General features: G+C 31.3%; 2 protein-coding genes and 2 long non-coding RNA genes across 6 annotated transcripts; 1 reads left to right on the top strand and 3 right to left on the bottom strand.

Annotated features, from left to right (window-relative positions):
* Nucleotides 1–8,021: 8,021 nt before the first annotated feature.
* Nucleotides 8,022–8,497, bottom strand: LOC149520170 (uncharacterized). The gene is made up of 2 exons (XR_016333513.1): nt 8,366–8,497; nt 8,022–8,264 (listed from the first exon to the last, which is right to left on the bottom strand). It is a non-coding gene; the product is annotated as an uncharacterized LOC149520170 (long non-coding RNA).
* Nucleotides 8,498–8,674: 177 nt separating this feature from the next.
* LOC149520169 (uncharacterized) lies at nt 8,675–9,045 on the bottom strand. The gene is made up of 2 exons (XR_016333518.1): nt 8,917–9,045; nt 8,675–8,835 (listed from the first exon to the last, which is right to left on the bottom strand). It is a non-coding gene; the product is annotated as an uncharacterized LOC149520169 (long non-coding RNA).
* A 998-nt stretch (nt 9,046–10,043) lies between these two features.
* Nucleotides 10,044–14,101, bottom strand: LOC111318059 (uncharacterized protein At4g22758-like). 3 transcript variants are annotated; one of them, XM_089754130.1, is made up of 4 exons: nt 13,721–14,014; nt 13,487–13,542; nt 10,728–10,941; nt 10,044–10,454 (listed from the first exon to the last, which is right to left on the bottom strand). In XM_089754130.1, the coding sequence occupies exons 1-4, from the start codon at nt 13,737–13,739 to the stop codon at nt 10,273–10,275; spliced, it is 471 nt and encodes a 156-aa protein (XP_089610256.1). In that variant the 5' UTR covers nt 13,740–14,014; the 3' UTR covers nt 10,044–10,272. The 3 variants fall into 3 exon arrangements, with proteins under 3 accessions (XP_089610256.1, XP_089610261.1, XP_022776429.1); XM_089754135.1 differs by lacking the exon at nt 13,487–13,542 and having other exon boundaries at nt 13,721–14,101; XM_022920694.2 differs by lacking the exons at nt 13,487–13,542; nt 13,721–14,014 and having other exon boundaries at nt 10,728–11,773.
* Nucleotides 14,102–21,343: 7,242 nt separating this feature from the next.
* On the top strand, nt 21,344–23,090 carry LOC111317517 (protein C2-DOMAIN ABA-RELATED 7-like). The gene is made up of 3 exons (XM_022919947.2): nt 21,344–21,591; nt 22,305–22,400; nt 22,628–23,090. Exons 1-3 carry the CDS (start codon nt 21,481–21,483, stop codon nt 22,940–22,942), a joined length of 522 nt encoding a protein of 173 aa, XP_022775682.1. The 5' UTR covers nt 21,344–21,480; the 3' UTR covers nt 22,943–23,090.
* Nucleotides 23,091–23,368: the final 278 nt, after the last annotated feature.

Raw genomic sequence — 23,368 nt, 5'->3', positions numbered from 1 at the left:
TATTTTTTGTTTAAGTGTGATTGACCACCTAACTGAATTTGTTCCATTTTAAAAATAAATCTCAAACTTGATTCGGATATCTTTAAAAGGTAAATTTTAGTATAAGAAACTAGATTTTAGGTTTAGAAATGCGATTATGAGTGAAGAAAGTTCTATCACCCTTACAGTGCTCATCCAAAAGATGATACCAGTTTGATTTTCAATTATCCAACCTATAAAGTCATTTTGTAATTTATCAAATAATTTAATTATTAAAATTTGATCTTAAAATTATTCTAATAGTTTAGTAGCAATTTAAGATAATTTTCTCACCTCATGAGTATTCATGGAGACTAGTGTCTCACTCCAAAAAGGTTCCATTATTGGTTTCATTTAATCTTTTTATTACAAAAAAATTTTACTTGTAAAAATAATTTATTATCAGAAATATTTTTCAATATGTTGGTAAGATTTTTTATCAAGAATTATCCTCTAATCTGTTGGTAGGATTGAAATTTTATTTGTTTGTGAAAATAATTTATTTTCAGAAATATCTTCTAATATGTTAATAAGATTTTTGGTTAAGAATAATCCTCTAATCTGTTGGTAGAATTTTTTTAAAAAATATTTTTTTAGAAGATTATTAAGTCGTCCAATAGTTTTGTAAGAACTAATTCAAGATTTAAATCTTCCAATAGTTTGGTAGAATTGAAAAAATATTTTTTTTTGAAAACTCTTTTTTAGATTTGAAAGAAAGAAAAAAAGTCAATTAAAATAAAAACAAAATTATCATGCAATAGTAATATAATATATCATGTAATAAACATAAGTTATTATGTAATAATATAATATATAAATTATCACACAATTAATATAAATTACCATACAAATATATTAAATTTATGCCAAAATAAGAAGTAAAAATAAATTAATAAAAACAACATGCAAAAATAAACTTTTTTTTCTCATCACATTATCTCAATCAATCATTTAAAATAATGATATTAAAATATAAAAATAATATATATAAAAATAATAAAATAAAATAAAATAAATCAAAAAAGAAATAAACAAAAAAAAAAAGGAATACTTGCGCTGTGGGTCAAGTCAATCAATGGATCACACACGGGTCAAAGATGGGTTAACCGAATTTTCACGGGTTAGAATCTTTTCGAAATGGCATCGTATTATGTCACTATAAAAGGTACAAATTAGGTTCTTTTCCTTTAGACTTGCCTTTTCCCTTATTTCTTTCAAGTTAGGTTTCTTTGCCCTTCTTTCTAGGTTCAATCAGGAAATTCAAGGTTTTTGAGATCCCGACTAAACCCAGAACCCAGTGCAGGGAAATTCAACTAGTTACGGGGAACTTCAAACTAAAAACAAAAACTTGCAAACCCAGGAAACAATTGCCACATCGTTTTTCAGCCACTATGAACTTCAACTGGAAAATGCAAACCTTTACCAAAAAAAAAAAAAAAAAAACCCAAAAATTCAAAAATTCAAACAAAAAACCTAAAAATTTACCCAAAATTTGAATCCCAACCCAAAAACTTAAAAGAAATTTCAAAAACTTCCTAAAATCCAAAAATTCAAACAAATACTAGACATTTTCCATAAAGATTAAATTTCAAACCTAAAAAAAAAAAAAAACCAATTCCTAAAACATAACCCTAAATGTAGAAATTTAAAGTTTTAACAAGAATCAAACCAGGATCTCAAGGCAAAATTCTATGAACTTTTGGAGACTTTAGAATCAAAACGTAAATTAAAAAAAAATAGAACTAAAATTTGAACTTGTCATAACGTTTAGATCTGAGGATCTATTGCTACATATTGATTTGAAGAGTCATTACCAATCTTTTTTTTATTTAGGTGCGATTGGCTACCTAACCGAATCTATCACTTTTAAAAAGGAATCCTAAGTTCGACTTAGGTATCTCTAAAAGATAAATTCAATGTTTGCGAAACCAAGACTAGGTCTGAGAGTACGGTTACGTGTGAAAAATATTATAGCACTCTCACAGTCATAACGTCTAGATCCGAGGATCTATCGCTAGACATTGACTTAAGGGAGTCGCCACCAATCTTTTTTATCTGGGTGCGATTGGCCACCTAAGGAATCTGTCCTTTCAAGGAACACTTAAGCTTAAGGGTCCCTAAAAGAATAGGTTCAGGTCTACAAACCAGAACAGGGTTCGGGAGTTCGGTTACGTGTGAGGAAGGTTATAGCACCCTCACAACGCCCATCAAAAGATGGTACCAGCTTAAATTTGTGTTATCCAAAAGCCTTAAAATTTTACCAAGTAATTAATTATTGAAAATTTTTCTCAATTGACTCTAATACTTTTAGCAGAAAATTGAGAAAATTCCCTCACCTCAAGAGTATGCAAGAAAAACTACTGTTTCACTTACAGAGGCTCCGTCGTCGGATTATTTAAAGAAAAAAACAAAATCAAAATTAAGATAGAAAGGAAGGAGAGAATGATTTTTTTTTAGGAAAAATTGATACTTTCAACTTTTCCTCAAAAACCCTTTTTTTGAAAATTTATTTCTAAGAAAAATTGATACTTTCAACTTTTCCCCAAAAATATTTTTTTTGAAATTTTGATTCTCAAGGAAAATTGATACTTTCAACTTTTCCCCAAAAATACTTTTTTTTGGAAATTTATTTTTCTTTTAAGGAAAATTGATACTTTCAACTTTTCCCTAAAAATATTTTTTTTGGAAATTTATTTCTAAGAAAAATTGATACTTTCAATTTTTCTCTAAAAATATTTTTTGGAAATTTATTCTTAAGGAAAATTGATACTTTCAACTTTTCCCTAAAAATATTTTTTTTTGAAATTTTTTTCTGAGGAAAATTGATACTTTCAACTTTTCCCCAAAAATATTTTTTGGAAATTTATTTCTAAGGAAAATTGATACTTTCAACTTTTCCCCAAAAATATTTTTTGGAAATTTATTTCTAAGGAAAATTGATACTTTCAACTTTTCCCTAAAAATATAATTTTTTAGAATTTTTTTATTTTTATTTAAAGAAAATAAAATAATAAAACATAAATAAAAAAGAATATTACATAAACCTAATCTAATAAATAAAAAATAAAAAATAAAATAAACAAATAAACAAAGAAATAAAAAAAAATTCAAAAAAAAAAAAAAAAACCTGGAGCGGCTCGGCTCGGCTCGGCTCAAGGAAGAGAAAACGGCTCGGGGGAGCGGCTTGGCGGCTTGGCTCGGCTCGGCTCGGAGGGGGCTGGCACGCGCGGGTCAGAAAGCGGGTCGACGCCCGGGTCGGGTCGGGTTCGGCAAAACGCGCGGATCCTCTGGGTTACTTAAGGCCAAAACGACGTCGTTTTGGGAGGGTATAAAAGGCACCTTCCTCCGTTTTTCGGCAGAACGCTCCTCCCCCTCTCTCTCTCTTCTTCCTTTTTCTCTCCCTTCTCTCTAAAAACTGAAGAACACTGGTGTCGGATTCTGGAAATTTTCGTCGGAATCTGGAAATTTCGCCGGAAGTTGGCCGGAAGATCACCGGTTTTTGGGATTCTTCGTCGAAAACTGGACTGATCGCCGAAAACTTCAAAGTTGGCCGGAATTGTAGCCGAAAAATTCAAGTTTCGCCAGAGTTTTCGCCGGAATCTGGAAATTTCCCAGAAATTTCCAGAAAAATTTTTCGCCAAAATTTCTAGAAAAAATTCTCCTCACTCTCAGAACACTCCTAAACCTTTCCTAGCTTCCTATACGCTTTTTTCTCTCAAATCAGTAGCTTTGCTCACTGTTTTCTCTGTGTTTTGCATTCTGTTCCAGAGTCCCTTTTATAGGGATTGATCAGGAGTTTCTGATCAATCCCAATTCCTCTTTGGACGGGAATTCAGTCTTTGAATCCAACTGGACTCTTCTGATTGAATTCCCCTCCAGAGTGGGATTCTTCAACTTTGAATCTTAGCCATCCAGAATTAAAATCAAAATAAATAAAAAAAATACTAGATAATCAAAAGATATGATAGTATAAAAATAAAAAAAATAATATCAGATAATTCGAAAAAAAAATCAGATAAAATTAACAGATAATAAAAAAAAATAACATAAGATAAACCCAAAAAAATATATTACAAACAAAAAAAGATAATAATAATAATAAATATATAACTATATACATACAATACATATAAATCTAATCTAAATAAAAATAAATACACAAAGATATACATAATAATAATAATAATGAAATACATAAAATACAAAAGAAGAAAAAGAAAAAAGAAAAAAAAATACATGATTGAAATGGGCCTTACCCCTTTGGGCCAGGCCCAATTGATCTGGGCCCGGACCCAATTGGGTGTCTACACTCACGACTCTCATTAAATGATGGTACCAGCTCAATTCCTTGTTATCCAATAAGCCTTAAAAATTTATTAAGTAATTAATTATTGAAAATTATTCTTGATTGACTCCAATACTTTTGGTAGAAAAATTGAGAAAATTCTCTCATTTCAAGAGTACACAAGAAAACTACTGTTTCTCTTGCAGAGACTCCGTCGTCAGATTATTTAACATTTAAAAATTATCTAAAGAAAGAAAAAGAAAAAAAAATGATTCGACTTTTGATATAGATTTTTTTTTATTTTATAAGAAAAAAACTCATGCTTTTATACAAGAAAATTTGATACTTTCAATCTTTTCTTAAAAATATTTTTCTTCAAATTTTATTTTTAAAGAAAATTGGTACTTCTAACTTTTCCTTAAGAAATGATTTTTTTTGAAAATTTTTATTTTCAAGAAAAATTGATACTTTTAACTTTTCCTTAAAAATCCATTATTGAAATCTTTTTTTTTTATTTTCAAGAAAAATTGATATTTTCAACTTTTCCTTAAAAATATTTTTTGAAAATTTTTATTTTCAAGAGAAATTGATACTTTTAACTTTCCCTCAAAAATATTTTTTTTAATTTTTATGTTCAAAGGAAATTGATACATTCAATTTTTCTTCAAAAATATTTTTTTTTTCAAATTTTCATTTTAAAGAGATCATTGAAAATTAAAATATGTTTAATTAAATAAATAACTTATTTAAATTTAGTCATTAAATAAATAAAGAAAAAATAATCAATAAATAAATAATAAAACTAAATGAAAAAAAAAATATTTACGCGCGGCTCGGCTCGGCTTGAGGCACAAAGATTGGCTTAGAGGTGCGGCTTGGTGGCTCGATTTGCGGCTCAGTTAGGCTGGAGCCTAGGTAAGGACGTGGGTTGCTGGTTCAGGTCACGCTATGGGTTGGGTTGCCCTAGGTGGAAACGTATAGATTTTGAACTCTTTTAAACGTCAAAATGACGTCATTTTGAGGAGGCTATAAAAGCTTGAGTTTTAGCCTATTTCGTCATAATACCTTTGCTCCCTTTCTCTCTACTTTTTCTTTTCTCTCTTTCTTTTTATCCGCCCAAAAATATCGGTTGAATTTAACTGGATTCTAAAAATTCTTGCTGAAATCTGGGTTGTTTGTCGGAAGTTCACTGGAAAGCTTGTCAGTTTTTAGAAAGTTGCTGTCGAAAACTAGAAAGCTAATGGAATCAGGAAAGTTTGCTAGAAAGTTCAACTGACGCAGAAAACTTGTTGAAAAATTGAACTAACGTCGAAAATTTTTGTTAGAATCTGAAAAATTTCTAAAAAATTTTCAGAAAAAAACACAAAAAATTCTATAAAAAATCCTAAAATTACTTCTGACACCCTTTAAAATTTTTTTGAATTCTACCTTCTATTTTTTGCTCTCTGTTTCATGATTTTTGTATGTTTTTCCTCTCTAATCTATTGTTGTGTAATCTTTGGGTTTTTGTTTTTCTCTCTTCTCTGTGTGATCTCTCCCTCTTTGTGATTTGCTCATAGGTTGTATTTATAGAGAACACTCAATAGAGTTTCTGATCAATTAGAAATTCTTTTTCAATTGGATTTTCATATTATCAGAAACTTTAAGAATCATCCTGAAGAGATTGAAACTAATTGCAATTTTGCTAGTGCCTATGCATGGCAGAATTTATAATTTTTTCTCGTTTTTTTTTAATATCCTATTATCTAAAAATAAAATAAATAATAAAAAAATAAAAAATAAAAACCAAAATAAAATAAAATAAAATAAAAACAGTTGGGTCTATGACTTGGATCCCATTGAATTAGGCCCAATGAGCTTAGGCTCGGGCCCTATTAAACCAGGTCCAATGGACTTGGGTTCAGACCAATTAGGGTGTCTACAGGACTTAATCCTAGAATTCTTAAATCGTGTTCTCAGAAACCAATAACCAACCCAGAACCAGCAACTTTCAACCAAAAAATCTCAATCCACCCTTTTATAATTTCTCCCTTCCTTACTTGTTGATCGATTCCAGTTTATAAAGGGATTCAATTTCTTTTAATTTTGGAAGCAGTAATTCACCCCAAATTGTCAATTTGATCATATGTGATTTATTTGATTTGTGATTTAGCTTTAAAATATTGCTTTAGTTTAAGGTTTTTTAAATTGATTCTGATCAATGCTTAGATTTTATTTCGAATTTCATGCAAACCTGATTCCGAGATTGATTTAAAAAAAATCTCTGATTTTGTTTCAAATTTCATGCAAACCTGATTTCGAGATTGATTTAAAAAAAATCCCCGATTTTGTTCTTCTTTTTTAATCTTTATTTTTTTTTACTTTTTAAAATAAGTAAAATTAAACCAAACATTTAAATCAAATAAAAATAAAAATAAAAAATTTTCTTATTAGGCTTGAAGCTTCCTAATTGAGACTAAGTTATGGCCAAAATCTGTTTTCGATTTCAAAAATTTTTTAGATAAAATAAGATATGTACATTGAGGCATAAACATGATGCTTTCTTGTTGAAAATTGTCAAACCGCACCTTCTTCAGGTTAAACATCTTCCTAGTTTCAACTTTGAGTGCTTGGAATACACTACTATATGTTCCTTGTCCAATCTACGTGAATAATTTAGGGATTAAAAAGAATTCTTATCAAAATCAGGATACACAATGACCAAACCTCATCAATATCTTTTTAAATTGCAAAATAGATTATATCCAAAATTTAAAACTGTTAATAAGCGATAAAGATGAAATTTTAATATTTAGATACATATATATTTTAAAATAGTTTTAAATTTATATTTAATTTTTTTAAAAAAAGTCTATTCTTTTATGATATTTTAAACGTGATAATTTTCATAATTTTAAACATTTTTAATATGAATGGTTTTATTATTTATTTGAATTTGGTAGAGTGCAAATTTTATGAATTTTCCTAATTGTCAATAGAAACATTATCCACACAACTACACAAGTGTCCATAGCATCACATTCTATTGGGTAATTTTATTTCTTGGAATAATATATATATATATATAAAATATACAATTGGTCTTTCATTTAAAATTTTGAAAGTTTTAAATAACTAAACAATATATATGAATTAATCTTCCACTTAAATTATGGACAACTAAATAATATTTTAAATATATTTTTTGGATAAATAATTTAAAATTTAAAAATATCTTATATGTTATTAAAAAGAGAAGTTTAAGAGATTTTTGTGTTAAAAAAAATTATCCATATTGTAAATTTCATATGATAATTATTTATATCGTAATATAATATATATGATATGATTTATTATTATATAATAATTAATAAATATATTTTATTTTGATTATTATTATTATATAATAAATTAATTAATAATTTATTATTATATAATAAACTAATAAATAAAATTTATATTTATTTTTATTCAAATACCCTTACTGTCACCATTATTTTTTCATTTAAATATATATTCAATAATTTATTTTATTTTTATTATTACAATAATAAATCTCACTTTCGTTATTGTTTTTAATGTTGCTGCTCCTTTAAACGGACCCTTAATAGACCTCGTAAATCGTAACCTCAAGCGTGATCCATTATTTGGAGCGATCCCAGATTCCCAGTTAGTCATGCAGTGAAGGCTGATATTTTAGGATTGGAAATAAAAACGTGAAACGTATAAGAATTGGAAGTGTAAAAATCAGTTTGCACATGGATATTCAACGTTTATCAATAAAGACAGAAAGAAAAGAAAAGCTTGAACCGTAAAAGATGCACAAAAGATATCAATCTCTAGTAGGGACCAGAAGATGGGAAAAAAGCAATTGCAGGATTAAGCTTTCAAGCGGATATGCCGATAATCCTATTTCTCATAAAGGGTTCATGTAAAAAGCGAGCTGTCTCCTATCTTTCATTGTTGACCATGACATAATGGCCTGTCGATAATGGAATGAGTTGTGTGTTAAGATCAGTTTAGCAGCAAGACATCAAACTTAAAAGGCATCTTGGTAACCTAATTTAGAGCCATGCATTTTACCAGAAGGCAGATGCCAGTCACGAAGCATTTAGATTACTGCCTCGCCATCCTGTTACGTGTCATAGACCGGAGGTCAAAGCTCAAAAGAGAACCTGTATAGACTTGAGCAGCTGCAAGTCATTAGAAATGAACGTATTTGGCCAGGGTGGGATCCCACTTCTTACTTGCTTTCATACGACTCCATAAATTTGATCTGAAAATGCACGGACGGAATAAAAGCATGGCTAATACAGTAGCATGTGGGGGGAATAAAGGGAGAGCGGACAACATTTCAAGCTGTATAATCAGGAAAGCAACATTGCATTCCAATTTCTAACATAAAAAATATGGTTACCTGCTGCATGTATTTTCATTCAAATCATGGTCAACCTTCCACAGTGAAGTCAATATTGGTGAACTCATAAATCAAATGTTCAAGTGGAAAGCCCCAAATACCATGGAGGTTAACTTCCGCAATCACAAAGATGAATCTGTCAACAAAAACAACTAGAATCTTTCGACTGGTGACTTGAGACCAAATATGAATTAAACAGAGAAAGTGAACACTAAACCTGTTTGATTAGTTTACTTCTAACTCTAGTAACTATTTTTTGAAAAATTGATAAGAATTTGACCCCTGTTGTGCACACCAGCAGTAGCTCGGGAGTTTGAAATAGGAGAAAGGATTTGGGCAAGACAAGACCGACTCCTTTAGTCAAAACTTTAACAGAACACTACCGCTTTATTCGGTTCACCGAAATTCTAATTTGTCGAAAGATCTTCAGAAGTATCTACCAATCAGCTCCTCAATAATAGACTATTAATCTCGAGAAACAAATCCAACATTGGTTTGATTTTGGCCAGAGTTCAAAAATGAGCATCACCTGCCTAACAAGATTCAATTCCTAAGTGAGCCATTGATCAGATAACAAAACTGAAATGTTGGGCTGTTAAGAAACAACATGAAAGAAAATAAACGGAGCGGAGACGATAATGCTTAGATGGATGTGTAGTAAGAATAAAAAAGACAAAATTAAAATGAAGAGATTCAAGAAAAATTAAGAGTAATCCAAATTGAAGAGAAGATGAGAGAAGGCCGTTTACGATAGTTTAGACATATGAAACGTAAGCCTAACGGTGCATCGGTTAAGAGAATTGAGTCTCTAAGAGATCAAAATATATAGAGGTAGACCACAAAAGATATGGATTCAAGTAATAAAAAACGATATGAAGGTTAAAGAATTAGATGAAAATGTGGTTGTTGATAGAAATTAGTGTTGTAAGAAGATTCAAACTACAATCTAACCTAATTGTCTTGATTTTTCATACAGCCGACCCCAGAGTATGGGATATAAGGCTTAGTGTGTAGTTGTTGTCATAATTTGAATGATTCAGTCCATCCTCTATGTCTTGTATTTCTTGCCAAATAGCCATATCCAACTAGCAAATGAAAATCCCACAAAGCAGCTTGCAAGATACGAGCTAGGGTTATTGACAATTCAAAGCAACCGTTCCAGCTAATGACAAACACCAAGGTTGTGGGCAACTCAGAAGAACTTTTCAAACAATGGATGTAAGTCAAACCCAATAGAGTTCCTCAACAAGATTTCAGGAGTATTGACAAAATATGATCATCCATCACAAGTTCACAACCATTCAACATAAAAACACAGCACTTTTCAAAGACAAAAATTGGAAATTGAGCACACCAAAAACTTTCATTCTTATTGCAAAGTAAAATCACTGAATAACAGCTTCACTTTATTCCTGAATAACACTCTAGGTCTTTCTCAGTTGAATGAGAAATGGGGTGAAAACATAACCAACATTCTACCATGGCTATCCATGATAGCCTAGTCTCAGTACTTAAATTAAAAGGTAAAGCTAACAGAAGAAATAAAGACCATAAAGGATTGAGAATTATTTAATTAATGGGAAGAAATCTTAAGATTGAGGGATTTATTAATCCATGCCTTCCAATTCCCACTTCCCTTCCTACTAATTGCTTCAGTTGACTTTCCATCATCTTCCATTTTCTCAGTCTTTGGCTTCTTGCACAACATGAAATTCCGTGCCCCTTGTGATCCAATTGTTTCCCATGGACTCAGTGCTGCAATAAAAATCCCGAACACCGAAATCATAAATAACCCAACACATTTTCCCAAACCAAACAAAATCAATTCCGCATTTTCAAGTGCATACGTTTTACTACTAAATAGCAACTCAGCCTTGGCTTAGTGATTTTTACTCCTAGAACTTCAGGAGATAGCTTCAAGATTTATGCCAAAAATCCAAATAAACAAATCCTAGGAAAATTTTATTTTTAAGATTGAAGTGAAAACTGATATGGGGTAATAATTCAAGTGGATTTGAATAAACTTACCATCTGATCCAGCACTGGGGCAATAAAGGAGGAAATCATTAAGATCAGATCCAAGAACAGGAAGCCGACCCTCACGAGCATAGGATTTCAAAGCAGTATCAATGACAGCAGCAACAAGCTCTTCCTCGTTAACAACGAAACGGATCGGCCCGGCACTTCCCAAAACAGTGATGCTAATCAAGAGCCTGTTGCCCTTGGGACCCTGAGTCTTCTTCTGCTTGTAAAGCAACATTTTTTTTTCAAACTTTATCAAAATCCAAAACAATCAAACAAACAAAAATGGATGAATATTTCACCAACAATCGAGATAAAAAAAACAATGGGTTTATTTTTTTTTTTCTAATGTTAACAAAAAACAAATCTGGGGTTATTGATGGAGCCTATAAAGGTTTCTGGGGGGTGTTTATGGGTCAAGGCCGAGGCAGCGGTAGTACCAGCCTTCTTTGCAAGAACCGAATGCGAAAGCAGAGGCTGCAGAAACAGGGAGGAGAGTGCTCGCCCTTGATTTGCAAAGGGAGAGCATGAAATTACTACTCCTCCGAATTGCTTCCACCATTCACAATATGATACCAAAAGAACAATGTTTTGATTCCAAAAACAAAAAGAAAAAAAAAAGCCAGAAAAAAAGTTCTGGGTATCGCAGAATTGGACAAAAAGGAGAGGAACTTTGGTTGTTAGAATAAGGGTGAGGGGCGTTTGAGAGTTTGTGAGGGTATTTAAATTAGAAAAAGGGGAGACTTTTAAATAGGGTTAGGATTAACGAATGAGAAAAGGGTTGGCTGCGATTTTTAAAACAAAACAAAAAGGGTTCTGATTTCTGAATTTAACGTTGATTATTGGTTTGTTTGTTTTGCACCAGTACGCGTATATAAAAGAGTTTTTGTTTCCGCGTGGAATTTTTGTAAGCATGGCAGGTAATTTACGCCGATCTTTCCTCCGAATCCAATACACCTTCACCCACCGATGACCCAAAGCCTGCCAAAATCTCTCGTTTCTCTCCATCTCTCTCTCTCTCTCTCGGGGAAAAAAAACCAACCTTTTTGGCTTTTGAATTAGAGTACCGTATTTATTTTTATTTTTATTTCTTTGTCCTCAAATTTTCTGCTAATATGATAAAGTGACCAACCAAAAAAAAAACATTTGCATTTTATTTAAATAGTGCCCTTCATTCCAAATTTTTTTGAATATATAATATAAATAGTAAAAGTTTTGGACAAAAAGTAATTTTTTATATGTATGATGTAATTTTTTGACATGTAAAAATTTTTGAATAATTATTTTATAATTTATTATTTTAATTTGATTTGATATTTCGTTTAGAGTAATTACATCTATTTTTTTAAATATTCAAAAAGTTTAGCTTATTTTGATTACTATATTAATTTGTATTTCAAATTTAAATGTTAAAACTAAATTGAAACTAAATAAATAAAAATATTCATTTTCTTATGTTCAAATACATTAAAATGTCTATAGCATTGACCACTCTTCACTCTTTCTCTGATGCACTATTATAAATTGAAGGCTGAAAAAACGATTTTAAGTAGTATTTGTGAATTCATAAGCTTTTCCTTTTCTCCATCATCATGTTTTTTTTTTTCTTTTTTGATTTTATTGCTTTTGTAAAGTTTTAGTATATTTTTGAAACAAAAAAAATGAACACGTGAAACCTCATTTCGTTCAATTTCATGGAATATTAGTTTTTTTAAATAGGTCTTATTTAATTTAAATTTTATTTTTTAAATATAATATTTTTATCTAAATTTTTTCAAAAATTGAATTGACTTTTAAACTTGGATCGATATTAAGTTTTTAAATAACTCTATTTTAAAAGTATTTAATAAAATATTTGATAATCTTTTAAATTTGTTGATAGAATTTAAATTTTATAAATTCAAAATTTAATTTAATTAATTTATAAAATTATTTTTAAAAAATAACATCTAATAAAATTGAGATTCAAATTTTATAATACTTTCTCAATCCTTAAAATATGAAATTTTTTTATAAACAAAATTAAATTCTATAAATAATCCATGACATGATTTTTCAATTGTCAACAAGATGGTAAATCTTTTTTATTTTTGTAATTTATCGAATTTTATATTTTTCTAACCTAGAACTAAACAATAAATGTGATTATTTTTTAGCATACAACCGTTGACTTTAAGAAGAGCAACTTTTTTTTTTTTAATATCATCCCACTTGACTTTCAATGCTGACTAATAGCATCGCCTGGCCCGCTGACTTTAAACGATTAACTTTAAATTAAAAAAATATATTAGGTCCTCAATCAATTTCCCACAAACGCCTCTTTTTTCTTATGAACGTAAGATTTAGCCATTTAAGCATGATATTATATATTTTCTAGTGATTTTTTTAAAATTTTATTTTAGTTAAATTGCACTTACACTCTTATGGTTTTATTATTTTTTATCTCATAGTGAAATTTAACCCATATCATAAACGTCACATGTTTTAGTTGATAAAAAGAGTTAACAATGTTAATGTTTTCATCAATATAAAGATTTAATTGAATACAAATAATTGTATAAAAAATTCAATTCATTGTTATAATAAAATAGAAGTTTAGATGATGATGATGATGATGATGATGATGATGATGATGATGATAAGTCTTTGTAATTTTTTTTGGTAATTAAGCCAAAAAATAAATGAAAATGATGGCAATGTGTATCTACATGCACAATTAGACTATAAAAAGCATTCAGGTATTGGACTCAACGATAGGTACATACATATATCCTTTTGTTCAAAGAATTGGATTTGGGTTCCCTCTTCTTCCAAAATTGCGCTTAAATATTAAAAAAAATAAATTAGTAAATCCTTCTAAACATATATATAAGTTTATATCCAAAAGAAGACCTTGGCATAATTGGTTAAGCAAATAATAATACTCAAGTAATCTTCATACTATATATATATATATATATCGTATATCTTAATGAAATTGGAATACTTAAAACACTTACATTTGAAACAACCAAACATTTTTTTTTCATGTTGCTCCCACACTTCTGCCTTTCTCTTTAATATCCCACAGGCAGATTCAACAAATTCTCGAGCTCCTCTAGCAAACGTGCTCACATTCAATTCATCGTTCCTAGCTAGCTACGTTCTGAGGTTTAAAAAAAAAAAAAACTAAAATTAATGGTGGAAGACGGTGGTGCGCGCGGCTACAACGGTGGCGGAGGTTTTAGATTGAATAGTTTTGAGTGTGGATAAGTTTAACGTGGTTTGTTAAGAGGATGAAAGGGTAGATTAGCGAACAGATCATACAAATTGAGTGAAATTTAAGCACAGCCCTTCTGAGCCTGTCCTAGAGGCTCAAAACCGCCTACTCTAAATATTTCAATGGTACGATTTAAATTCAATCCTTATAATTAATAATCTTTATTTGTAGATAATTTGTAAGTCTAATATAAATTTTTATTGCAATTTATGATTGTCTTTATCATGAATAAGATAATTTCTTTTTACTTAAATTTTTTTGTATAAAAGGTAATCACAATTATGATCAAAAGTACTACTACTATATTATTTAAAATGGAGTTCATATTTTTATCAATAAAAATATTAAATAATATTTACAATTTTGATCATTCATTCGAAAAAGAATTGACCACTAAAAATCAAAATATATAACAAATAATTAACTGGGACGAGGGGAATATTATGGATCCGCCATGGTCTTTTTCTTGTAAAATATAGAAAATACCTTTCTAGGTAATGGGAAAGAGTACTCTAGGTCATGAAATTTGTAATATTAATTAACTAATAATAAAGAAAATGAAATTTTTTTTAATATATAGAACATCGAGTTAAATTTAAAATTAACTTTTTTGTAATATTCAATATTTATTCAATTATATATGAGCTAAACAACTCTCTATTTGAGAATTAAAAAATAAAAAAAAAGATTTGGTTAATTAATATTATACATTGACACGTTTTCTTCATAGAACGTTTTCATGTGAATGATGAATCACCATGAAAGTTTGCCTACTTTGGTGTGAACGGCAAGCATGTTCATTATTTTTCGAAATTCAATTTAGTACTAGCTAGTATTGTTTTTTTCTCCGAGAGATTAGATATTGGACCATTTAGATGAGCCTTTTGCATGCAGTACATAAAAATAAAGAGGGTAGGGATTACATATCTATTCTTAAAGGAACATAATGTAGTTTCGAAAAATAGATAAAGCTTTGTTTTCTTTTTGTCCTCTTTTGCACGTGGTTAATTTAATTAAAATAAATACCCTAACTAGATCGTCCTTTTCATTATAGGCAAAAATTTAATGGAAATCTTTGACTATGAGGGCATTAATTTTGATTCATTTAAGTCAAAACTAAGTTTTAAATAAATTAAAAATTTATTTCAATTAATTTATATAATTATTTTTAAAAAATTAATATTTAATAAATTTAAAATTATCGTAACATTTTACCTCCGAGTCCAACATTGCTGATCCTACACGTGTATTTAATTTCGTGCCAATATGATCATCATGACATATACTTCATACAGAACCATCAACAAACCTTTTAAAGGCCAATTAATCAAATTAATTTTGTTTATTGTTTTTTTATTTTTTTGATTTCAACACAAAGGCCGTTAACATGCCATAAGTATTTGGTGTCTGACCAATTTTCCACGTCATATACGTCATACAAAACCATCAACAACTTTTTTAGGGCCAAATAAACAAACAACCATATGTTTTTTCACAGACATTCATCACAGGTTGTTGAATGCGATGTGGAGTTTTCACAAAGTAACGTGTCTTTTCATTTAACATGTAGCGTATACACATGAAACAATTATATTGATTAGATGTCACGAAGATAAATTAGATCAATGAAATTAAATTTTGAATTAATTTGATATAGTAATATATTTCAATATGCAGATAAAAATTGTTGGTAAATCAAAAATATTTTCACTGGACACGTTACTTCATTTCAAAAAGTGATGATATTTTATTTAAGTGATGTTTATTTATGAAGAAGTGTTTCAAACATCGATTGAAACTTATAAATATTTCTATTGACGTTCATTTAACACTCTTTTACTCTAAATCTCTTGAAAATCAAATTATTCTCTCTCACTCTCATTTCTGTTTTATGGTTCATGGTGTTTAAGAAATTCTTGAAATCCAATCTTGAATTTTTTTCATTTGGGCTTTGTATTATATATAAAGATAACATTTTCAGGAGTCATTTTGCACCTGAATGTGAAAACTATTATCCTTGAAATAGCTTTCCAAGTGCTTACCTAAAGTTTATTCTTCAAATTCTTTAATTGTTAGCCTTAGTCACTCTCAATATACAACACCGACGACCACCAGCCTGTCTTTATTCACGTAATATGTTCAAATTGATGCGATTGGCTAATTATAGGTGGTACTTTAAAGGCAGAGTTGGTAATTTAACAAGAAAAAAAAAAAAAAGAATCAACTGAAAGTTGCTTGATTTTAGGCCATAAGGATTTATTCCAGTTAATAAGTAAAGCAAAAAAGGTGCCCAGCGTTGTTTCCAGGTTTGGTATTTTCTAGCTATTAGATTGCCAGAGAACTAATCTTTTGAGCAGATGCCACAATACCAGAATTGGTATAATTCTCAGCGAATAAGTTTTGAATTATAAAACGTAAGGGTTGATCTATGCCATGCCCATGTGCAGTTTCAAGTCATCAAGTGGCGTGTAGCCCTGCTTTAGCGGTTCACCTCCAAATTCATGGCTGTCATTTGCACAGCACAACGTTGAAGTTGGGAGATTTTATGCTTACTTTACTGCGGGTGAGGATATTCTTTTGTGTAAAATCTCGTCATTTTTCCGTTTCCTAGCTGTTGTAGTGTTGTTCATTAATTGTTCAATGTTTCCACCATGTGATTCAAACTCCACCGTCAGGCAAAAGAAGCAGAAACAAATGTTCTATACCTGTTTGAAGAATCAAGAATATTCTTAGTTTGGAAAATACAATGATGCCCATTATTTAACTTGTATCGCACCATCAAAAGCATAAATGTTAGTGGCTTTTTCTGTTTCCGATTGCAAGCAATGATGCACTTTTTTTTGTTTGACGTGAAAAATGCATGCCCACACCTGTCATGATCATGTGATTACCACATTGTCTAGCTAGGAAAAGAAAAGCCTGTGAGATCTTGTCTTAAATGGTATACTATGAGCTTTTAAAACTTTTAAATCATGTGTGAGGTTTTAATTCAATCTTACTAGAGTTATTCTCCTCTTTGTAGTGTGTGGTCAAGTTCAGACCTTACCTTAAATGTTGGACTTAAGATTTGATTTTTTTTTTAAACAAATTTTATTTCTTTATCTAAATCTAATAATGGAAATTAGTAATTTTATCCATATTCTCTCACATATATAGTATAAGTTTTGGAATTTAGACGGATAACTCCATTTTTAGGCAAGTCTAATCATCAGGAAAAGTGATATATGCCCCCTCAGAGAATATTAACAAAATTAATATAAAATATATTTGTTAGTTTTATAATTCAATTATTAAATTTAAAAATTCCTTTGATAAATACATAAAAAATGAATTTGAAAATTGATTTTATTAAAAAAACTGTAGGTGCAAGAGGGACCAATTGTGGTTCATTCACAGCCCCCCACTTAGGTGGTTGTCGCTAAAATCTTTTTATGGGCGGATTAACTAAGCATGTAAGAAATGAATGGAAAATCTTTATTAAGTTACATGAATATACGTATGTATGGTACCAAAGGGGAACGGCTTGGACCATTTATGGTTGAGAGAAGTCACATCATGATCAATTCTGAATTTAGCTTGTTGTTGCACCTAGCATTTGGCTCAATTCAGGGACGTTGGTGTATTTTTTTTTTTTTTTTGGATAAGTTGTATTTTATTTATCCAAAAGAAGCAATAAAATTGCTACAGTACATACACTCTATATATGAAATCAAATTATATTTAAGCTATTATGCAATATAACTTTATCTATATTCCACGCATCACACAAAATCTTGTTGACTGGGTCAGCGGCAATCAAATACAATCCATGTAATCGAGTTTTAACGGCTTCTTTAATCAGCTCATACACTTGTTCTTCTATTTCTTCTTTATTCTTGAATAATCTGTGATTCATTTCTCTTCATATATAATATATATGAGTATTCCAAGTAATGCGCAATACTACTGATATTAGTGTCTTGCCTTTTATCCTTGTCACTGCCCATTTCAATTCTTCAATCCACTCTTTGACTACTCCGCCAATCTTGCATGATTGTAATACCTTCTCCACACTATTTTTGCATATTCACAACAAAAAAATAGGTGATCTGTAGATTCCTTCCCATGTTGACATAGGTAGCATCTTTCATCCACCTCCATTCTCCAATTCCTCAATCTATCTTTTGTAGGAAGCTTATTTAGTATTATCATCCATGCAATCATTGAGTGCTTCAGGATACGATATTGAAACCAGATTAGTCTATGCCACTCAACCTTTTGTTACTTAGAACTTATCTCATTCCAAACCACTGCAATAGAATAGCCATTGCTTGGGACAGGCCACACCTCAATACAATTTTCTTGTTTTTATGAATTGGCATGCAATAGTTCGGAGTTGAAGTAGTTTCCTCCAACCCCAATTGTTACCCTGCTGTGGTTCAACTTACCTTATACTTATGCCTTTCAAGACATAGGCTTCAATCCAAGCTATCCATATAGATCCTGCTTTTGAGAAAATAGACCAAATATTCCTCATCATGCATGCCTTGTTCCAAGTTAGTGTGTTTTTTATACCTAACCCTTCTTCAGACTTAAGGTGACAAACGGCTTCCCAGCTGACTTTAGCTCCTCTGGCAGTCCCTTCATGGCCTTTCTAAAAGAAGCTAGAGCAGAGTTGATTGATCTTTTTTAACACATGCTTAGGCAATATAAAATGTTTACACCAATAATTGTGTAAGTTGAAGAGTACTGACTGGATTAGCTGTAGTCTTCTAGCATAAGATAAGTTTTTATTAGTCCATCCTTTAATCCTAGCTGTGATCTTCTCAAGCAATGGAGCACAATCTTTTGTAGTGAGTCTTCTAGTGACTAGTGGGACTCCTAAGTATCTGACAGTGAGTAAGCCTACTTTGAATCCTGTGGCTTGTTGAATTAATTGGATCTCTTCCCTACCTATTCCTGTGGCATATATCTCACTATTTTCACAATTTAGTTGTAGCCCTGAGAACAAGTAAAAAGCTTACATAACCTCATTGACACCAATGATTGAATCCTTGTTTCCTTTTGTAAAAATCAACAAATCATCCGTAAAACATAAATGTGTTAGCTTGATCTTCTTGCACTTAGGATGATAGGCAAACACTCCAAACTTGGCAGCTTCATCTAGCATTCTTGACAACACATTCATCACTATAGCAAATAGATACGGAGAGAGTGGATCCCCTTGCCTTATTCCTCTAGCACCTTGAAAATAGCCCATTAGCCCTCCATTAAGTGATATAGAAAACATTGGGGTTGTAATACAATTGTTGATCCAGCCTATAAAATTTGAAGGCAATCCAATGGCTGCCAAAATGTTGTGGATAAAATTCCAATCCAATGTATCGAAAGCTTTTTGCGAATCAATCTTTGTAGCATACCTTGGGGATAATGTGGTTCTACCATATCCCCTTACCATCTCCTGTGCCATAAGCACATTATCTGTGATGCTCCTCCTCTATGAAAGCATTTTGACTTTTGCTTATGATATTTGGCAGGATATTTTTAAGCTTATTTGCCAAAATCCTGGTAATGCACTTGTAAATGATAATACAACATGATATGGGCCTGTAATCTTTAATCCTGCTTGGATTTGCACACTTTGGAACTAATGTGATAATGGTTGAGTTAAATGCAGAAAGTATATCCTTAGTTTGAAAGAAGTGCAATATAGCATTTGTAACATCCTCACCAACAATGGACTAAGATTGCTTGAAGAAATGGGCTGTGTATCCGTCAGGACCAGGAGCTTTTTCATTATTCATAGAGAACATAACAATTTTGATTTTTTCTTTCAACATTGGACTTATGAGTGCATCTTGATCCGTAGAAGATATTGAAGCTTGAAGAAGTTCATCCCTTAACATATAAAAGAAAAATCTAGCTTGCTCTTACCAGCATGGGACATTGAGTAGTATGAGCATGATTCCATTGCAACCAAAGACTAGAAAAAGGCATCAAATGTAACAATTATTACAATGTTTTAATATCACTCTTTCGATTTACCATATACACAATACATACTTATATTTTATTGCCCTCGAGTAGTCGAGTTTAGTTTGGTGTTTCCCATTATAAGAGCAGAATATCATTTTGTACATGTTGGGTTGGGCCATCATCAAAGCCCATAATACCCTTGAGTGTACGTACGTAATTGTACAGGAGTCTCATTGAAATTGCTCATTACCTGTCTGTCTCTTGGATTTTTGTTTCAGCAATTCCGTTGTTCCAATTCCGTACCACTTTTTGTTTACTGAGAGCTGAGTTATGAACTTGGAACATGGGTCCTGGCAGTGGTCACAAGCGATTTACAGAGAAAAGATTTAAGGGCACTCTCAGTCTCAGTCAATACATTATCAAGGAATATGACCCAATGCAAAGGATGTATTATACAGAGGAAGATATGCTTTGCAGTTGCTTTCAAATTGGTGTTTGTTTTAAAAAGAATATAATGTTTGTTTATATGGGTGGGTCTAGTAGCTATATTGAAACAAGTAGACACTGTAACCTAATATATAATATTAAAGCCCAAAAATGCAGCGATATTTGGGCATTGCCAGGAAAAAGAAAATGGGTTACCCATCTTTGAAAGATTTTCAAGTATTGATGATGACTGATTAGAATACTCGAAAGAATTATTCCTTTATCCTGTTTGTGGGTAATTCCATTGGGGAAACTTAAAAAAACGAAAAGTGTGAAGGTGACTGGATGATCAATTTCACCTTTACATTAACATTTAAAGGTACTTCACACTGTCACTTTTACGTAAGAAGATGTGGCTCCAATTATATCTCAATCTTTAGGGAGTCATAAGTTGCACAGTCTCTCCTTAGTTGAGAGTACAACTTTCAATTTTGTCATTGGACATTGTGGTATTGAGTTTCTTCAAGCTGAAGTAGTTGCAGTTAGATCAGCAAGGAGAACAGCATCAACACTACAGCGTAGGCAAATGTGATTATAGAAACCAATATTGCTAAACTATCTGATGCACGCCCACATGATATAGTTCTAGACTTCTAGTACCTCTTCACAAATTGGAAAATATATAGTATAGATATAGATATTGAAACATCATACCATAGTTTTGTTATTTCGGAATTAAGAAAACTGAAAAAACTAATTATGCTGTTATAATTAAAATGGAACTACACCATTGGTTGTATCCGTTTGCTCCCTCGTATCAATCACATTGTTGAGAAGATGTGGGGTTAACTTCTGGTCGTGATCACACAGCCTTAAAAACAAAACAAGGGCAGAGCGAAGGCAGCGGTGGAGCAACTGTCTGAACCATGACACGTTGCACTGAGGCCGAGTCACAGATTGTGGAAACTGGAAAGATTCCTCTGGTTGGGCCACCGGTCACGTACAAAGGATATGCTTGTTGTGTTGTGCTTGTCAAATTTTTATATTATTGCATCACAATCCAGACGAAGTTAAAGAAAGCTTTCGTTTCGATTTGTCTCGAATAGCTCTTTTGTTGCAATGGAGGACACAATGGGACTTCTCAGAATCAGGGTGCAAAGAGGCATCAATCTTACTGTTCGTGATACCTTTAGCAGTGATCCTTATGTTGTCATCACCATGGGTCAACAGGTCTGTTTGCCTTAATCTTTTCTTAATCTCTCAGCCTGTGTTTTTTACCCTAAATTTGTTTTATCATGATCGGTGGTGGATTTCTTTTCTTTCTACTTGTCTGCTTGGGAAATTATGTTTAGGTATTTGGCTTAATTTGCTCTGATTCTCGATCTGAAATCAAATTCTTGTTATGCATATCATCCTGTTGAAGAAATGCAATTTCCTTCTTTTTCTTTCTCCTGGAAGACGATTAATTTTTAAGATTCTAGCGTATGATTTCTTGTAATTTCATTGCCTAGAATTCCGGTCGCTGATAGATCCATTTTAGTCATAGCTACTTGTTAGGTTTGATATACTTCAGCACTTTTCTCAATCTGCATCTTGGCTCGCAATTACGGTTCAGAACAGTATGATTACATGGAAGTAAGTTTATATCAAAGAGGAACTTGTAGGAGTCCAAATAGAGCCTCTGGGATGGACTGAAAGAACCTAGCATATATGTTTATGAGATCCTGTCTTCAGTGACTTGGGGAGGTTCTGAAAACTTGCATTTAAGAAATGCCCTGAAACTTTGTTTAGATAGTGAGATAAGTTGCTTGGAACAAGAAATTTCATGTATATTTCTTGAAGGCTGAGTTTTCATTGATGTCAACTAAGGCAAATTCATGATTTGAAGCTTTTTAGTTGTTAATGAGTGGATTTTTCTGACACTGTTGAATAAATTTCTACAGAAATTGAAGACCCGTGTGGTGAAAAAGAACTGCAATCCCGAGTGGAACGATGAATTGACACTTGCAATCAAAGAACCTAATGTTCCAATCAATTTAGTAAGTAACATCCAATATTTATTGCAATGGTGAAGGCCGAATGCTGAATATTATTCAGTACTAAAGTCTGTATAGAGGAACACAAATTATGGATAATTGCTGCTTGTGCCTGTTGTATATGTGCCAAAACTTCATTATCATCCGTAGTTGGGACGGATATTTTGAAGCAGAAACAATATATAGTGGACTTTCTTCTAATCCCATTCAATTTGCTTTGTCTATTGCAGACCGTGTATGACAAAGACACGTTTACTGTGGATGATCAAATGGGCAATGCAGAGATAGACATTAAACCATATATAGCAGCCTTGAAGATGGGGAAGGGTTTGAAAAATCTCTCAAATGGTTGTGCACTCAAAAAAATACAGCCAGGCAGGACTAACTGCCTTGCTGATGAGAGCAGCGTCTTATGGAACAATGGGAAGATCACCCAAGACATGCATCTCAAACTCAGAAATGTTGAGTGTGGGGAAGTGTTAATCCAACTGGAGTGGATTGAAGTTCCTGGATGTAAGGGTTTGGAAAGTGAAGGTATGGATTAAGTATATCTTTGTTGCTACTTGATTTGTAATTTACGTATGGGTCTCACTCTTCATGTTCTGTGCTTGAAATGAGTATCGGTATTGTTCTGTATTTCATAAACAGAAACCGAACTGTAATCTTGTTTTAATAACATAATATATAATTCAGTAAAACTGGCTGGAGTTACTTCAATTTGGTTGGATGTTGACTTGTTGCAGTATGAGATGAACTGACTGGCCCTGTTATATTATCCATATGATTGATTGCAATATACTTGGTGCATCTATCCGCATCAAATTGGGAACTGTATTGTTTATTTCTTTTACTTGCTAGATCCGGAAGTTGTTTTAGAATCATGTGCTTTGCAAATATTGTTTTAAGTTACTATTATAATCTATCATTATATTCATATAATGATCTTAATAATCAAATTATTACATCATTGA

This window comes from Durio zibethinus, chromosome 2, assembly GCF_047325235.1.
Source record: "Durio zibethinus cultivar Kanyao isolate XHJ-2024 chromosome 2, ASM4732523v1, whole genome shotgun sequence".
NCBI lineage: Eukaryota > Viridiplantae > Streptophyta > Magnoliopsida > Malvales > Malvaceae > Durio > Durio zibethinus.
The sequence above is the reverse complement of the archived record's forward strand: the minus strand, read 5'-3'. Positions and strand labels throughout refer to the sequence as shown.

Bases quoted from the DNA above. Each gene is read 5' to 3' on its own strand.
- LOC111318059 (XM_089754130.1), bottom strand. The intron at 10,942-13,486 runs GTATGTACCTAT...CTTTACAAGCAG, and splicing joins CTTTGAACAAAAGGATATAT to AAGAAGACTCAGGGTCCCAA. The intron at 10,455-10,727 runs GTAAGTTTATTC...TTTTTATTGCAG, and splicing joins CCCCAGTGCTGGATCAGATG to CACTGAGTCCATGGGAAACA.
- LOC111317517 (XM_022919947.2), top strand. From the start codon at position 21,481: ATGGAGGACACAATGGGACTTCTCAGAATCAGGGTGCAAAGAGGCATC. The intron at 21,592-22,304 runs GTCTGTTTGCCT...AAATTTCTACAG, and splicing joins TCATCACCATGGGTCAACAG to AAATTGAAGACCCGTGTGGT. The intron at 22,401-22,627 runs GTAAGTAACATC...TGTCTATTGCAG, and splicing joins CTAATGTTCCAATCAATTTA to ACCGTGTATGACAAAGACAC.